Source organism: Manacus candei, unplaced genomic scaffold, assembly GCF_025592945.1.
Source record: "Manacus candei isolate 608988 ecotype Guabito, Panama unplaced genomic scaffold, ASM2559294v1 h1tg000023l, whole genome shotgun sequence".
NCBI lineage: Eukaryota > Metazoa > Chordata > Aves > Passeriformes > Pipridae > Manacus > Manacus candei.
The window spans coordinates 8,629,070-8,647,760 of NW_026138071.1; the positions used below are offsets into that span (position 1 = coordinate 8,629,070).

At 38.3% G+C, this 18,691-nt stretch overlaps 1 protein-coding gene across 4 annotated transcripts in view; it reads left to right on the top strand.

Annotated features, from left to right (window-relative positions):
• Positions 1-1,782: 1,782 nt before the first annotated feature.
• The window catches only part of TANK (TRAF family member associated NFKB activator), a 28,253-nt gene continuing 11,344 nt past the window's right edge, over positions 1,783-18,691 (top strand). Inside the window, exons 1-7 of one of the 4 annotated variants that reach the window (XM_051787672.1) lie at positions 1,783-1,907; positions 2,458-2,598; positions 4,279-4,381; positions 6,411-6,557; positions 9,759-9,867; positions 10,695-10,807; positions 18,205-18,384. In XM_051787672.1, the coding sequence (XP_051643632.1) occupies positions 6,459-6,557; positions 9,759-9,867; positions 10,695-10,807; positions 18,205-18,384 (501 nt within the window). In that variant the 5' untranslated portion in view covers positions 1,783-1,907; positions 2,458-2,598; positions 4,279-4,381; positions 6,411-6,458. The remainder of the gene's footprint in view (positions 1,908-2,457; positions 2,599-4,278; positions 4,382-6,410; positions 6,558-9,758; positions 9,868-10,694; positions 10,808-18,204; positions 18,385-18,691) is intronic. The other 3 variants (XM_051787671.1, XM_051787670.1, XM_051787667.1) reach the window with 3 other exon arrangements.

Sequence of the window (18,691 nt, forward strand, 5' to 3'; positions counted from 1 at the left end):
TTGTAAAGCAGAAAACACTAAAAGATCAAAATTAGAGATCAAGTTAGCTATGCATTAGAGGTTCTGTATTATTTTCATGGGTATTTTTCTTTACTTCTATTTAACAGTTTATTGAAATGTTGGAAGTCTCTAGGAGTATCGAGATGGGTTACTGTAAAGCTTGTTACATACATCTTATTGTATTTGGGGAGGAAACGTAAGGAAAGAAGACACTAAATAATGAAGACAGAGGAAAGACCACCTTTACTGTGAAAGAATATTACTGATAAAGAACTAAGAGATTAATGCATGTGATTCCAAAAGTGACGTTTGTAGATGGTTGTCACTTTTGCTTTGCTGAGTTTGAGACCTTCACAACAAATCAAGCACATTTCTAGAATTTACAATTTTTTTCCCTTTAACAACTAACATGCTAAGATGGTGTATATGTTATGGTTCTATTTGAATTCAGGTAGTCATAAACTTAGTTGATACATGTTTATCATCAGATAACACCCACTTTTACTTTTCTGCACATTATCCTTGTTTAAATATAGTGTCTGTGAAATTATATTTACATACATTGATCTGAATTTAAAAATTGCATGTTTTATTTCAGTTACCGAGATACCCATTACAATTTTAAGTGTATAACTACTTGCCAAAACTGAATAAAAATTTAACATGTAGAAATTAAATTAAAAAAAAAATAATCTTTTTTGCCCACCCACCCACTTTTTTTTTTTCTAAGACCTGGTTGAAAGAAACCTTATAGGATGTCTCCAACACTATCTCTGAAAGAAATTTCATTCCCATTTCTCGGAAATATGTTAACAGAGCAAACCCTCTCTGCACCTTAATAGTTCATTAGAACTTCACCTGAAGTTACTAAAAGTGGCCAAATAGGAAGTATATTTATAGGCTTATTAAGCCATCTGCCTATAAGTCTCTTTAGCTTTAGCACAGGCCAAAACAGAATAAAAGAGTTGTTACAGATCTATCAGAAAAGGTAAATTACAATAGAAACAGCCTTCAGAGGAGCACAGAGAAGAACACCTGGCCACTTTTCCTGTGGCTATGTTTGAACTCAGTCCTCAGGCTTCCAAGTGCATGCACTCAGGGAAGGTAAGGTTGCAATAGCTGGAACGCAGGTTCTGATCTGTGATGGGCCAAAGAGGAAACTTCTGCTCTAGCAGAAGAAACACTACAGCCTGGCTGCGTGGATATGTTCACTGGGGTTCAGAGCCGGCCGAGATTAATTCAAAATCTGTAATGCTTCTCTGCTGCTGGCTCCGTGACTATCATGTAACAAACGCCTCAAGTTTTCCCATCAGCTCCCACCCTCCTACACACTTTCAGGGAAAAAAGTTGTACTTATACATGTGACCTAAAGAGAGAAGGGCTTGTAGCAGTAACAAAATTAAAACTGTATGTTTCCATTATATTCTTATGTATAAAATTCATTGTCTGCATGAAATAAGCGCAGAGGGGGAAAATGCCAGCGTAGTAACCTAAAAAAAAACCACTTCAGACAGAAACTGCTCTGAGCATGAAAAGTATATTACAAACCTAAGTATTGTTATTTACAAATCACCCTGAAACACGGAAAGACAGAAATAGGGAAGGACTGTGGAAGTCGGGAGCACCACAGACCCTGCTTGAGGAGGGTGCTTGGCTGCGGCCAGGCAGAGGAGGCACTGCAAGGCAGAGGGAAGCAAAAATACTCCCATCTTTGAGGTGAGGGCAGCTGGGCGCTCCCACGGTGGCGAACTCCGGCAGCCGCTGCCCTGCCCCGACCCGGCGGGCAGCGCCCCGTCACAGGGCGGGGAGAGGCACGGCAGGAAGTCGGTTCTGGTTCCTGGGTTAAGGCGCTCGGGCAGGAGCGAGCGCCTTGTGCCGGGAGCGGCCGCGGGCTCCGCGAGGCGCTCGTAAGTCGGAGTCGCTTTGGGAAGCGCCGCTCGCCGTCCCGCGGGGGGCTGCGGGCGCTCGGCCCGGGAGCGCGGTGCGGGCCGGGCGCTCCCAGGCCGCGCTTCCGCCCCCCGCTCCCGGGGGCGCCGGGTCCCCCTCGGCCCGGCTCAGCGAGCGGGGCCGGGGGCGCAGCGCTGGCGCTCGGAGGCGCTCCCGGAGCGGCGGTAGCGGGGTCAGCGGGATCAGTGTCGGGCGGCGTGGCCCGGGCGGCGATGGCAGGAGCAGGAAGAGGCGCTCGCTGTCCCCGCGGGCAGCGGCGGCGCGGCGGGGGGGAGAGAACCCCCGCGCTCCGGGAATCACCGTCCCGCTCCCTGAGCGCTGAGGGGCGGCCCAGCTGTAGCGCTGGTGTGGCAGGAGGGGCTTCTGCCGTGTTCCCGACGCATTCCGCAGTCGGGCAAAGCAGGAACTGTGTCCACTAAAAAAAAAAAGGGGGGGGATAAAAAGAAAAAAAAAAAAAACGAAAGAAAGTGCAGTGAGCTCGCATTCTCTCACAAATGATTACCTCAACAGGTTTCCAGTTCCCAAGATGATGGCAGTGTAACTTACAAAATATTTCCATTGAAAAAGCTGTTTTGAAGGCAGAATTATGTAAAGAATTACTTGTTGCTGGATGGCACCTTTGTTCTCATCTCTCATATGAACCTATGAGAGGTAGGCATGTGTATTACGAATTAATGTGTATATATACACATGATTAGCTAAAATATTTTTTCAGAATTAAAGGTGTTTTCTGAGGCACTAAGAAAAGTCATATGCCTCTCTAGTGAGCTGTGGATCTGAGACTGCAGCAGCAATATGCTGCTAATCTTTGTGTTGGAGCTTTTTGGCATTTGACTCAGAATATTCATATTGCTGTTTCTTTTTTTTTCCCACCTATATCAGCAAAATGTTTCTCATTTGAGGCAAGTATTTTAAGATAATCTGCAGGTTTTATTTGGTTTGTTTACTTAAAAGTTTGCCTTACAATGTTTACTATACCCAGTTGTTTTCTGGTGTTCAAGTCTTTACCTAGATATGGAATTTGAGTTCTCATTGCCATAGCTTCAGCAACACAGCACTCACAGGTATTCACATTTGCAGGCTGAGCTCTGGAGCTAATCTCTTCCTCTAATTCTGACCCTGTTAGAATAAATTCAGCAATTTGTATTGCTGCATCTCCGCTGACTACATATTGCTGTTAATGATTATGGAAGTCTTTAGGATCTAATGAATATCTAGAATGTCAGTTGCTAAAGATCAGGGTTGTCAATTTTGGGCTGAATATGTATGGAATACAGCGACTGGAACATAGCATAACTAAGACTGGTTAAAATAGGGGGATATTTGGGTTGGGGGTTGTTTTGGGTTTTTTTTATTTTGGGGTTGTTGGGAGGGGTTTTTTCCTCTTAGTTGGATGTAGGGAGAAGGGTAAATGACAAGGAACAGTTGGCAAATTCCCTGATAAATATTGATGCCTATGGAGGAGAAGCAGGAAAAGGAGCCAGCTTTTCTAACTGCAAGGAGTTCTGGATATGAGATATATAACATAAGAAGCAGTTATTTATTCCAGCAACAGGCAATCCAGGGTGTGACTACAGAGTAGTTTAATCCAATCTAAATCTAGACTGCGGCAGTCCTGCCCACGGCTAGTCTCATGTTCCCACTGCCTTCTTATGCTGGTAGTAGTGCTCCAGCAGCCTTGCAGTGAGCTAGCTCCAGTTTTAATTTCGAAGTTGGTTTTTTTAGGGGGGTTGTTGTTGCTTTTTTGAGGAAGTAGGGAGCTACTTTGGCATACTCAGCTGTGTAGCATAGAAGTGCTAATACTGGTACAAGTAAGTGGCAAAAATACATGGCCAGAGATTGGGTAAGGTCCAGGTATTCTTCTCTGTGGCAGGACAGACTTACATCACTGTTACATAACTGTGACCTCATGTTACAGTTTCAAAGCCAATGCTGCTGCTGAACACAGGGGTTCTGTCTGCCTTTTGCTGTTTTCTGCTCCTGTGCAGGATTCCTTGTGTTATCATGTCATTTGAAGTGGTCTGTGGATCTGATCTGATTAAAACTAACACAGCAGAAACACCTTTAGTATTTAGTTTTAAACTGGATCAGTTTGCTGATACGGTTTCCTGTAAGGTTGCTTATGCTGGAAGAAAGGGAAGGGTGAGGTGGAAGCAGAAATGAGTGTCTAGGGGGTATGGAGGAAATATTGGACCAATTCTTCTAGTTACAGTTCTATCTTAAAGTGTTGCTAGTAATGACTTTCAATGACTCTTTCTTACTGCATGGAGTCTGAATTTTAGGGAGCTACCAGTAAATTAGCTACCATTCTCCTTATTTTTCCCTACCAAGTAGAAAATCAGGTGCAATGCTACAGTTCTGCCTGTTGGATCAATTACCAGCAGTCCAGATGACAGCAGAACTCTTTGTCAATGCTCCCACTTTCAATCAGTGAGTAAGTATAAGACTGGAAATTAGGTGTAAATTTTAAATACTGTTTTTCAGATGGAGATTTGAATTTGCATGAATGAAATTAATACCTTCATTTTCTATGAACTTTGAGCCCTGTTCTCTCTCTTAGTATCTGAACAGTGTTTTCAATCCCATTAGACTCATCTTTTGAAGTTATGTTTTATATGGACAAGACATGCCATTTACTAGGTAAATTGTTACAAGTGTCAGTGGAGAATTTCAGAAAAGTACAAAGTCAACGTTGATGCAAACTTTGCAAGCTTTTAAAGAAAGTGAGAGCACGCTTTCAGTCACTGTCAGCCATAACAATGCCCTCTGCAGGTTAGCACCTGTCCTTGAAAGCAGGTGTAATATCTGATTTTATTCACTGAACTACATAAAACAGTCCTTCATTTGAAATTGAAAGAAAGCCTACCTATTTAGTTAAAGATGTACCCCAGGTATTAGAATGAATATTCCATTTAGTGAAGGGATACCCTTCGGGGGAGGAAGGGGGTGGATGAAGTAGCCTGTGTTACTGAAAACACTCTGAGACAGTATGCAGGGACCCAAGATTATAAACTACTGTACTAGTGTGTTCAGGAAAACAAACAAACAAACAACCCAACAAGTCAAAACAAACAGAACTTTCATATGAAACAATGTAGCCGTTTTAGTGAAACTTACAAATTTGGATTTCAGTAAGGCTTGTTACATCAAAGGATCCCTAAATGATTCCAAGTTGTTAAAGAATTCACTTTGCCACTATTAAAGGACAGCCATGCCAGAGTGGAGATACAATTGCTTTTCCAGTACACTATTAAACTAAAATTTGCAGGATGAAAAAGTGCAATATCTCTACAGTAATCTGTTGCACCTTCTAGGAAAGTCAAACCACATTTCTGTATTCAAGCCCTATGACAGGGAAGATATTCAAAAGCCAGAAAACATGAACAAAATCTTCAAACTGCAATCCTCAGAATTTAGACCAGGGTCCAAGACAAATTATCCTCATACCCTTCTTGCTTGGCTTATCCTCATCTGACTGCACCACTTTCCTTAACAGTATCTGTGGTTTATGCATAATCCCAGAAGATAGTGAGAGATGGTAGTGGCACACCATTTACTGTGAGATAACTATGCTTTAAATACCAGGAGGGATGAAATTATTAAATTTTTTTTCTTAATGCTAGTACCTTGGTTTTTGGGGGGGGGGGTTTTTTGAGAGTTCACTAACTTATTCTCTACTGTGCTTATGTTATGATAAATTTTGATCTTAAAATTAATGTCATATATTACTATAGAAGCAAAGGACCTGTGTTTGCAAAGTTCTTGAAATCGGAGTCTGTGACATTTACTAGTGTTGTAGTTTTATGTGTTGAAGTTCATGAGCTGTAGTTTCGGGAGTTTTACTGAAGTTGTACACAATGTGTAAAAAGTTTATAATTTTGTGTGAAAAGGTCCAAGTCTTGCTAATTCTTACTGGTTGGTATAGCTGATTTTTAGATAAAAGATGTTTTAATTCACCTTGTAGTGTAGCTTGTGTTGCCATTTTCAAATATTGCATAGAATAGGATAGGTTTATGTAATCTAATGTTACTGAGCTTTTGTCTTTCTATTGCTTGATGCCAAAAACTGAGTTTAGTTTTGTTTATTAATACTATCTGTTATTTCACAATTATGTAAGCCTTAAATTTTTGGAGATCACATAAAATCAGGTAACTGGTGATCTGCACCAGTTTTATATCTCAGTCCTAAACACTGTAACTACACATATATTTCCACATTCTGTACATCCAGAATGTGATCCAGGGTTAACCTGCTTTTGTTTGGCTTTTGTTTAAAACTATCTGTGGACATAAAATTAAATGTTGAGGTGAGCAGAGCTATAATTCAAGCTATTATGTGAGTTAATGGTCAAACATACTGCGCGTATTACTTGAATATGATAATAGTACAATAGCTATCTGTGTTTTTAGTCACGTACTTCTGTTTCTTAGCATTCTCTCTTTTCCCTTCTGATTACTTTTCAGGTCTGTTAACTCCACCATCTTTCCAGTGATGAAACAACGTTGGGAATTATGGACAAAAACATTGGAGAGCAGCTTAACAAAGCTTATGAAGCCTATCGACAAGCATGCATGGATAGGGACCACGCTGTGAAAGAACTACAGCAAAAAGTATGTGTCGGTTTCTGAATTCTATCTTTACAACCATCCTTCCCACGGAGGATGGTAGTACATGTAGATTTCAGTTTCACTTTAGCTATGTACACTTTAGTGCATCTGTTAAAGTTGGAAATTGCCATTATGAAACCAGGCCAGTACACTGCAGAGTAACTCATTAAGCTGTGAATTTAGTAGGTGGGTTCTGGGTTTTGACCTTGAATTAATTTAATTTTTTTAAAGGTGGGAAAATTGTTGTCTGTTTTGGAGGATTAATGAAGTCTTCTAATGTAAACAGCAAAGATATATATAAAATTTACCTACCTTTTTGAAATTTAATTTACATTCTTATAAATTAATTTTTAAATTATTAATGTAAATAGCTCAAATTAAACCACTTTTTGTTAATAGGAAGATAGGCCATATGAATTACTAGGTGTAAAGGTCAAATACTCTAATATTTTAAGCACTGTGCAAGCTATTAGGACAACAGAGTTTTTGTGTTGCAATGTGTACAGCAAACGTATCTGAAAGTTGCTAGAATAAGTATTCTTTTTTTAAAAATAATAATCTCCACAATTATTCTGTAATTATGAAGTAACATATTCTGGAGGCATTCTGACCAGTAAGGAGCACCTTTTGAATTTTTACTTAGTCTATTGCAGAAAACATTAGTTCAGTCAAAACTCCTCTTGAACTTCTCATCAAGTAGGACAACATATTGCAAAGCTATCGGGGTTGGGTTTGTCATAGTAGTTTTATCATTCATATTCTTCCCAGTAATTGAACCTCTGTTACAGGGAGCCTTGAATGGTTTTGGTGCTACAGGACTTTCTGATACTTTGTAGAACTGGTAGGCTGGAACTTTGTTCAAGGGCAGATGAACCATATTCATTGTCAAGTTATGTAAGTAGTAGTAGAACTGGGAGCAGGGAAAGGTCTGCTAGAGAATATTCTGATATCTGGGCCCAATCTTGCCATCTCCTTGCATGACAAAATAAACTAGCCAAGACATTGCAGAACACGTAACAAGTCAGTCATGTGTGCAATCATCCACTGTGCAGTCTGTCTCTATTCATAGTCTTGCAGCAGTGCTGCTGTAAATCAGTAGAGATTTCTATACATAACAGTCACAAGTAGCGTGATTTTTGTGCTGAAATTGCAAACTAACTTAACAAAAGGCAAGACATTTTAGAATGTTAAGGGATCTTTTAAGTTCTGTCTCATATGATGAACAATTAACTATTTGAAGAAAAACTATTAATTAAAACTGTTAATTAAAACTATTAAAGATAATTAACTATCTCCAAAACAGTAGATGACTGAGTCAACTACAGTACATGAAAGAAACTTCTGCTCGAGAAACAAGACATCGAGTATGAGATGTGATAGCCCTTCTAAAGTCTTTGCAAGAAAACCAGAGAAGTGTGGGATTATAAGTGTTAAGTGAACTAAATGCTTGCAAGATTTCTCTCTGCACTTTTGCTCGTTCATAAATTAAAAATTAAAGCCTTTGATAAAGGATTGCTACCAGTTTAAATCTTTGTCCTAGTCGAACTTTCAAGAGATGAATTTTGTGACTTCAGAAAAGAACAAAAGTATTTTTTCAAGAAGAATTGATACTGTAATTACTTGGGGGGTTTTTTTTGTGTTGTTTTGGGGTTTTTTTAGCAAAACTCCTGGCTTTTGAATGACCTTTGTACAGTGCTTTACTCTAGCAACTTTGTCTGTTCATTGTGTGGCCTCCACACAGTGTTGGATTGTCCACCATGCTGTTGTTAACAGTTTACTACTTAAGTTACCGATAGGCCACTTGTTTTGCCAGTCTCTAGAGCTGGGAGCCATGTCAAGCACACAGAAGCCAGAGTCATCTCGGCCAGATGGTGTTTGATACAGATGGATGGTTGGTTGTCATGCAGATCTTCTAGTTGGTAACTTGTTGCTGCCATCTGACTCAAGGAATAATTTGTGCACACTGGCTGTCAAAAGCATCTTCTCTTCTGTCTGTTTTAGCTGTCATGTCTGTGCTCTGTACAGAAGTGTTGACAAGACATTGCTGTTGTACATTTTCAATTTGGTTCTCAGTGATTTTTCTGCTTCATGAGGTCTCTTCTAGCTGCTGGAGTGTACTGCTCTTTGATCACTTTTTTTTTTTCTTTTAATAAACTCTGATGGTACTACTACTACCTGGCCTTTTAAAATAAATTTTGCTTTTAGATTTTTTTTCTGCCTGCTTTACAGACAAACACACTGGACAGTAGGAGAGTATGGAATTTAAATGTGGCTGAGATTTGAGAATTAGATAGCAATATGAATAAACTATGAAAGACATGAGAATAATGCCCCGTCTTCTCCCAGGCAGTGACAGGTGCTGACCTGTTCAGTAATTGAGACATTCTTAATTTCAGAAAAAAATCAGTGCATTCCTGAGTGTTTTCTTGTTGGGATTTTGCAAGTTTTCTTGCTTGTTTTTAACATTGCTTTAACTTCAGCATTAGGCATGTGCTAATGAAAGAATAGTTTTGAATATTAGCATTTTCCTACCACCTGGCCAGTTGTTCAATTAATGGACTGTCTAGCAATATTTATACAGTTTGGTGAAATATGAGCAGTATTATTAGAGGCTCTATGGCCTGTTTATAGCAGGAGATGGAGTATAGGAGATACAGGATGGGACTGTTTGCTTGCCTTCTCTCCCTGTCCCATTCATGTAGGGTAGAAAAACAAGTCCACTATTTTTAAAGAAACGGACAAAACTGTTCATTGGAAGTCAAGATGATTTACAGAATATCTGTTGTATGGAATAAGCAATGTTGATGTTTTGCATTTAAAATCTATCTTTTTAAAAGCCTTTTTTTTGTTTAATTTGTTAGCAAATATGGAGGAAGAAAATTACTCCGTTCTATAGTTAAATTAGCTGACCAGCATTCTGAAGCATACTAAAATTTTAATTTTAAGCCTGACTTAAGAATCCTAACTTAAAAGGTACCCTTTACCACTGCCACGGTTGAAATAGTTACTAAAGCTCAGGATTTATTTCCTATAATGCCTTTTCTAATCAGTGCAGTCCCAAAAAATATTGACTTGCCAAAGGTTCTCATGCAGAGGACCACAAGTACATTTATCTTTAAAAATCAGAGCTGCTTTTTATATGCCAAGTAGGAGACCCCTAGTCAAAACAGTATAAGATTAATGCTAATTATATTGTATTTGCAGACAGAAAACTACATGCAGCAAATACGTGAACAGCAGGAAAAGATAGAGCTTCAAAACAGCATTATTGCAAAACTGAAATCACAGTTGGCTGCTCTGAATGCTAATAGAGGTATGTACTCCAGTTTGCACGTTATTGCTTTTCATGCTGTGTTGCTCTGATGAATAGTTCTGACTTTGTTTCTTCAGTTTTTACAATATACATATCTCAAATGAGTATCATACTTTTCTGTGAATGTGAGAGTTAACACAAATGTGCCATTTCAAGATCTATTTATAAAATGCAACACTTCTGGGGTCTCTCTTTATCCTCCTCAAGAAATGGTGAGATTTTCTTTAGAGGTAGAACCTGCTTACACTGAAGCCAATAAAAGTTAGGAAAATATGGTTCAAATCATTCACTAGAATTATAAAAATATGTTACATATTAATTTTACACTTATCTGTTAATAAGTTTATCTCAGATTCTTCTAGATGTGAGTGCTATGTCTATATGTCTTTTATGTTAGATGGCTCTTGTGATGCTAATCTTATTGGATAACCAGATTTTATAAGCAGGTAATTCTCTTTCAAATCAAATAGTCATTGATGGATAATTTTTCACTGTTTGACTGTATTACACAAATAAGAGAAAAGAGTCAAAGTAACCATGTGTTAATCTGCCATGCTCATTAAATATTTATTCACACTAGCCTAACACTCCTGGTTTTCATAAATACTAGCAAAGTGGCTGACTTTTATTTTTAGGGTACATGTACATCCTTTATTGCTGATTTGTCTTGCATTGTCTCCAAGCACTGAATTTGCCTTCTCTTGCTTGTTTAATATGAAGGCTTGCTGAAATAAAATAAAGGAGTTAATGCTTCATGTAATTTTGCTTGTATTTATAAACTGACTGTGAAAAATGCAGTGATGGTCACCTTTTTTTTTTAATTTAAGGTAGTGCACATCCCTACATTATGATGCATGAAGACATTGAAACATTCAACTTACCTTTCAGCCAGCTCTCTGAAAAACTGAACATAGCAAAGCAAAGAGAAAAACTCTTAAAGGTACGGTCACCTGCAGTATATTTAACATAAGTTCACATTTGTGCTGTGATTATACTATGAGACCCTAAGAGGTAAGTGAGATTTTTACTGGTTCATTTGAGCTACACCTGAAGTGCACGAGTGTTGTGACACTGAGGTCTGTTTAGATGAACTAAGGATCTACCTTTGATCCTTCCCAATGAAATTTCTGTTTGGCCATCAAGCTCCCTAGAATAGTTTTGATCATAAAGTAGGAACTTAGTTGCTTATTTATTTCTTAATTTGCCAAAATCAGTGGTCAGAAAAGGGCTTTTTCTTTCTTACAACATCATTTCACATTGCAACCAGTCTCTGTATTTTTGCAAGAAATGGAGAATCTGCACTCAAAAAGTGATGGAGTAGAAAGTGAACCATACGTTGCTCTGGATATGCTGCTGATTTGTTTGGATTTTCTAAATAGCCAGGTTTAAGACAATGTCTCTTCTGCCTCTCTTCACTGAAGTAACACTGAGATTTTTACTACAGCCTATTGAGAGTAACGGGAATAAGAGTAAAGCAATAGTGCAGAATATGACTTAATTTTATATATTAAGAAAACAGACAGAGATGCACAAAGTTGCGTTGTTCTTATCCTGTCATCTCAAGTTTTTTGAGAACAGTCTTGTAACATAAAATCTCGTATTTTTGAATATGAATCTCCATAGCTCCATAGCAGGACCCTGTAAGGGTCATAAAAAGACCCTTGTGTGAAATCAGGCATTATATTTTAAAAGAATCTATTTCAGGATTTATTTCCTAAACCTGAGCTAGAAACCAATTAATTATGCTAAATTCACAGAAATGCATTTTTTATCAGAAATGCTAATTGAAAAGTAATTTCACTGGATTGCTGATGCTTGCTTAATTATCCTGAAGGAATCTCACTTGAGACTAAGCCTTTGCAAACATTTTAAATGTACTGTTAAAAAATATTTATATATACAGTCCTTTTCTATTTAAAAAAATCTCCATATAATTTTTCTGCACTAGAATCTGTAATCACAAGATGCCATTTCTTTCCTAGTCTTTGCATTTATTTGGATTAGAACACAGCTGAAGGGTTAATTCTTTGATGGAACATCTTTGCATATTTTTGCATTTCGCTGTCTTGAGTTGGATAAAAATTATGCCTTACACTTGCGCATGAAGACCTGATCAAGTCTAATATTTCATACTCTTGTTTCTGAATGCTTGCTAAAGAACAGTAGTTTTAAGTAACTTAGTCATATAATGAGTAGGAGAAAGGAGAAGCTGTGTTATCTGCTTTTCTCATGGGCAAACACAGATTATGTGAGCTGTACAGGAGATTATAGGCAGTGCATGAGAAGATGGAATCGTTATTTCAGGAGCTATTTTCTTAATGGAATGTACATTATTTGTCTTTATCTACATATTTTTGTGTGTGGTCACTTACTGCGGCTACCTCTCAGCAATAGGTATTTCGTTGTGATTCTTCTCTTTCTATGCCATAAACAGAAATATCACTGATATAACTCAATGCAGAATCAACTAGATCGTCTGTCTGCATTTAAACCCAGGCACAGTGCTATATAAATAAGGTCTTTTCAGAAGGAATGTGTAGGGATTCAAACCCGTGCAAAGCTGGGTTGACATAGCCTACTCTATGTTCCTGTTCAGGGGAATGTAGTAGCTCTCTTACTCTGTGTTGAGAGCATGGAGCTTGAGGAAGAATGTTGACTGGACAAAAGCTGGCTTCTGCAGTTGCACACGATATCTTTGCACCATCTTTCTGATGTAAGGAGGACCCTAATGTTTGATATTGTGCCTAGTAAACTTTCACTAAGCTGGCAAAAGGATACAAAGTTGTCCAGATAGCGCAGCAGAGGCACACAGCTTCTACTGGCTCTGGCTGTGTCTTGGCCACGCCATTCATGAACTGGCTACAAATAAGATACACAGCAGTCTCTCTACACAAGTTCTCATTTTATTGAATAAACTCAGGGGAGAAGAACCATATAACCCCAACTTCCTGTTGAAGATGATGGAAAATTAACTGTGTTGTTTATATGCCTTTGTGGCAGCTGCCAATTTTTGTGCTTTTTAAATGTAGAACTTTTGATGTATGATGGATAAACTGCATGGAATGAATGTGTGAAACAAGTTGGGAAAACCCAAAAGTTCCCATTTCTCTGTCTTTCTCAATAAATGAAGTAAAAGTGAAAAAACCAGAACAGGTAGTCAGCCAGTGGAAGTTTGTGCTTCAAGGGAAAATTGGACAACTTCATGCACAAAAAATCTGTTGAGAGTTAGTAAATACATAGAAAGTATTACTAAGAAGATCTGGGAATTTATTAAAGGATGTATCATGAATGTCTCCTGTTTTCTTTTACTTTTTTCTCCCCTAGACATCATATTTTGATGTCTGTTAGCTCAAAAATCCATCATGCTCTCACTGGCCCAATATGGTTGTCTTATACCTAATTCAATAAAGTACTGGCTTTTTCAGGTATTGAAATTTGGAAGTTCAAATATTCTATTTGAAAGTCTGTATTTTTCTAGTCATACTCCATCCACATTATGCTCTAAACCAAATAAATTATGCCTACAGCCATTTTCCTTTACAGCCTCCTCAGAGTCTCTCCCATGGCTGGAGGTGCCTGGATTTATAGATACCTTCTGAAACTGTCTTTTGCTAAGTTCAGTGGGATTTTTCAGTGGATTGTATTCTGTCCTGCGGTAAAATGAATAGGAATCCTGAATTGATTTTAAAAGTTGCATGATTAGAGCTTAAATTTCAGATGTTTAAAATGAGAGAGGGGCTGTCTTTTCTGTGTTTTCTAGTAGTTGGTCATACTTGCGTATTTCATATGCTGTTGTCAAGTTCTGTTGCCTGCGTGTCATAAAATGTTTTAGGATTTTTTTGCTCACATTTTTCTTCACTGAAAGAGGTGAGTGGACCAGATTAGCTTGTTGGTCAGTACCAAATATATACAAGATTAAGAGATTTTTTCAGTCACCTGCCTGAGAAGACTAAAGGGCCCTATATTGCTGCCTGGTTTTGAGACCCTGGCTAGACTTTGTTCAGCAGGAAGAATTTGGATCCAGTTACTCTCTCAGAGCCAAAGCTGCCCAGCAAACAGAAAACCTTAGAGATGAGACAATGTCAAGCTTCTACTTTTTAGAACAGTCAGACATCAGAATTCTTATAAATTCAATAAAACATGAAGCTGAAGTCAACACCTGTGACAAGACAACATGCTCATGATCACATTTTCCTGGTTCAAGAATTTCAATATTAAACGCTGTGTGGAATTTGTTCATCAGAGTGTTTTGTGCCATGAAAAAGAGGAGGAAACTGTGTGTCAGGAATGAATGATGCGTAGTTATACAAAATTGTTCGTCCTGCAATAAATGTTTAGGTCTTCTTTTTTGTGCGGGCCATAAACAGAGGAATGGCAGATGTATGGTAGTCATCTTTATGCTCTAAATTAAGGTCCTAAAATGACTTACATAACTAAGAGCAGCTATTGCAGCAGTCTTGCAGAGTTGCATGTTCCAGCTAATACCAGCTTCTCTGGTGTCAGTTTGTTTCCTATCTTTAGTGCAAAGAAAGCTGTACTTGATTTTGTGCTAGCTGATAATTTTATACATTTAACTGTTGTCTGCTGCTGGTATGATGTATGCAGTAGGATTAGGCCCTGCGACCAGACATAAAAAATTCTGGTATCAGCAGCCTACAACCAGACATAAAAAATTCTGGTATCAGTAGCCTTTTCTCCTATTCCTTCATCTGTTTAATCTATCTCTACCCAATAATAACAAAGAGTTTGTGGATAAACTGTTAAAAGTTTCACTTAATATTCCCTTAGACCACTTACAGTTCACATCAGTTGCATAGTGGTTTTCCTTGAAACCGTATGACCATTTGTTGTAGGAAGCCACTGAATTAGGCCATTATAGCACACTTCAGGGAAAAATAAAAGGACCTGCCTTTACTGCAGTACTGGTGACTGAGTGGTTGTGAAGCAGCTCTGCTGTAAAGGAGCTGGGATCTTGTTAAACAGCATGAGCCAGCAGCATATCCTGACAGAAAAGAAGGGCAGCAGCTTCCTAGGCTGTATTAACAGGAGCACAGCTAACACACCCAGGGAAGTGAGTATCCTCCCTCTATTCAGTGTTCATGGACTGCATCTAGAACACTACATCCAGTTTGGGGACCTCTAGTACCACAAAGACATGGACAAACTAGAGTTCAGCAGAGGCTCCACTGAGGTAACTGGAGGCTTGAGTACATATCCCATGAGAAGAAGCTGTAGAAACTGAACTTGTCCAGCCTGGAGAAGAGACGGCTTCAGGGAAAGCCAATAGTTTTCCAGTACCTATATTGAGGTTAGCAGGCAGATGGACCCAGGCTCTTAACAATGGTGCATGGCAAGAGGATAAGAGACAATGGGTAATTGAAACAGTAAAGGTTCAGACTGGACATAAGAGAAAATATTTCACCATGAGGACAGCCAGACAATGGAAAAGGTTGCCCAGAGAGGTTTTGCAGTCTCCATCTTTGGGGAATTCAAGACCAAACTGAGTAACCCGATCAAACATCGTAACTGACCCTGATTTGGTTAGAAGCTAGAGAACCCTTGAGGTCCCTTCCAAGTTCAATTATCCTCTAATCCTATAAAGCCTCTTCAAAAGAAAATATACTGATCTGTTCACAATACATATGTAACTACTTTGCTGGCAGCTAATACCAGCATGCTTAAAAGATCCAATGTGTTGCAAAGTACTTAACTGAGCAGGTATGACCTGCGTGACCTACTTATAAAGTTTATAAAAGTTCCACCAGTTTATAAGTGTTACCAAATCATTGCAAACCACCAAACTCAGTATTGGAAATTGTAAGATTATCAAGCTATGAACAGTTGTATTATTGAAAGATCCCAAAAGGTTTCTCCAGTGCTTTTCCTGGTATCCTGATGGGGCACAAGGATGATTTCCATCAGTATGTACTGATATGTCCTCATTGCAACATGTTGCAATGGTTCTTCTCATGTGGCTTTTCTCTCTGCTTACTTAAATCTTGTCCTCACTTCCTGCAGGAGATACAGGAGAAATGGAAGAGAACTACTGACCGTTGCTGCAGTGGTTCCAGTTATCCAAAGGCTTTTGAAAGCCCACATGGGAATTAGAGCTGTAATAGTCTCAAACATAAATTATGCTGTATCACATGCTCAGTGAAAAAGTTCTTTTACTGTCCTTAAGATACAGTTGTTCTTCAAGGGCATTATCTTTGATGAAAGCTTTTTCCTACATATTTGGATTTTCCATTAATATCAAAAGAAAATACAGGAGAAAATGTGTCCCCTGGCTTTTTCCAAATGAGAAATGGAATTTCCAGAAATGCAAAGGGTGGAAGAAAGGCTAGGATTAAGGAGTTTTGCTGTGATAGAAACATGCCATTTTTAGGTAATGTTTTGAAGTCACTGAGCAGAAGAGGCTTAATCTGGATCCCTGAGATACCACCCAAGTCTGGAGTTGCATTGAAGCTCTTACTGTAGGTTTACTATTCAGAGTCACAATTGAGACTAAAAACCGATGATTCAAAGCTATTTTTCTGTAGGTTTTTGTTTGTGGTTTGTTTTTTCTTTAATCCAGATAGTATTACCTTTTGAGGCTAAACACTTGTGTCAGCTACATGTACACCCATCCATGCTTAACAAGCTGGTGTCTTGGTGAAGCAGCTCTGGACCCACCCTTGCATGGCTGTCATTGTCAAGTAGAGTAGCCCTACCTACCTACCTAATATCCAAATGCACAACTTCACCCTATTTAGGTTCCATTTGAAAATAAAACATGGTCTTGGAAAAGCACTTAGCTGCTTCTTTCCTCTTAACCTTGCCCAACTTGCCTACAGACTATCTCACTGCATTTCACTGACATTCTTCTGGAAAAGTTAACTTTTGGGCATACTTCTCTCACAGAGACAATCATGGGACTTCAGGACACTTTTTGTGACACTTGATACAGCTCAAGATTAGTGTTTCTGTAGATTTCATAAACTGACAACTATAAGGTGTTCATAGCAGCAGTTTTTAACTGTTGGTTGCTCTTGAAAATTTTTGCAATTTTCAAGCATATTAAAAAATTGAGCATATTAAAAAACTTTTTTGTTATTCTACAAAAAAACCCACATACATAAAAATTCCATTAATTACTAGATGGATCATTAAAGTCAGGACAGCCAGTGCTTTTTATTTCACAAATCTTTATGGGACTGAAATATTTGCAATACAATCCTTGTGGAGGATGAGAGGCTGGAGAGCAGCCATGCAGAAAGAGATCTGAGATTTGGGTTGAGGGCGGGTTGATATGAGTCAGCAATGTGCCCTGGCAGCCAAAAGGGCGAGCTGTGTCCTGGGGTGCATCAGGCAAAGCATCGCCAGCTGGTCAAGGGAGGTGTTTGTCCTGCTCTGCTCTGCACTGATGTGGCCTCACCTGGAGCACTGTGGTGAGTTTTGGGCTCCACAAAACAAGAAGGACATCAAACTATCAGAGTGTGTCCAGAGGAAGGTGACTAAGATGGTGAAAGGTTTAAAGGGCAAGACTTACAAGGAGCAGCTGATGTCACTTGTTTGTTGAGCTTGGAAAAGAGAACCTGAGGGGTGACCTCACCCCAGTCTACAACTTCCACAGATGGGGGAGGTGCTGATCTCCTCTTTCTGGTGACCAGTAATAGGACACGAGGAAACAGAATGAAGTTACATCAGGGGAAGTTCAGGTTGGACATTAGGAAAAGGTTCTTCACTGAGAGGATTGTTGATTGTTGGAACAGGCTCTCGATGGATGCCAGTCGTGGCACCAAGCCTGTCAAAGTTCAAAGAGTGTCTGGACAACACTCTTAGTCATATGGTTTAGTTTTAGGTAGTCCTGCAAAGAGCTGGGAGTTGGACTTGATCCTTATGGGTCCCTTCCAATTTGAGATATTCTGTGATTCTCTTATTGAGTTCTTGGGTTTGCTCAAAAATTAAGGTGGCTGCAGAATTATCACCATCTTCAAAATGGTTTAAGATTGAAATTCATGAAATATTTTTTTATGTATTGTACATGCAAAAGATATAATTTTTTAATGTAAATTATACAGTAATTGAACAAAGTGTCTTTATTTTTTATAAACACTAATATGACTTTCAGAAATCCAGAAGATACAGTTCTTTGAATAATAGTCTATGATAAGTTACATCTATGTGTAGTGGTAGAAGGTTTTTACTATCAATTTAAAAGTAATAATGTAATAAATAAGACTGATCCTTACTTATATTGCAAAACCTTAATTTAGCTTATTCCAGACTGCTGAATAGTGATAGTCCACAAGTCTCAGTTCTATTAATTGTACTGGTGTTTCTAAAATTATTTTTTAGGAACAGTTAGAAAGTGAGAGCATGAAATTGAAGCAACTTGAGGACAAAAGCAATCAAAAGGAAAGGAAGCTTTTATCTGTTATTTCCAACCAAGAAGATAAAATAAGAAATCTGAAAAGCAAATTGAAAGAATTAAATGAAGCACAAAAGAGTATACAGATGCCAATATATAAAAGGGAGGTAAGATAAGAAACCAAGTAGAGATAAAATGAAAAAGACAAACATTTGTAAATTATTACTTCTTTCAAAAGGAAATGTTTGGAATTTATACTAATTATTCTACTAAGCACATTTTAAATTTCAGCATTGTATAATTACTAGGAAATTGTCAAAGTATATAAAGCACACAGGGAATACCATTAAATAAATATTAGTTGGTTTGTATGTTAATTATTTTATGTTATGCCTTTAAAATGTTCATATTTGTGGAAACTCCAGATTATAATTTCTGGTTTATAAATTTCAGTTGGAAGTTTTCACCAAGACC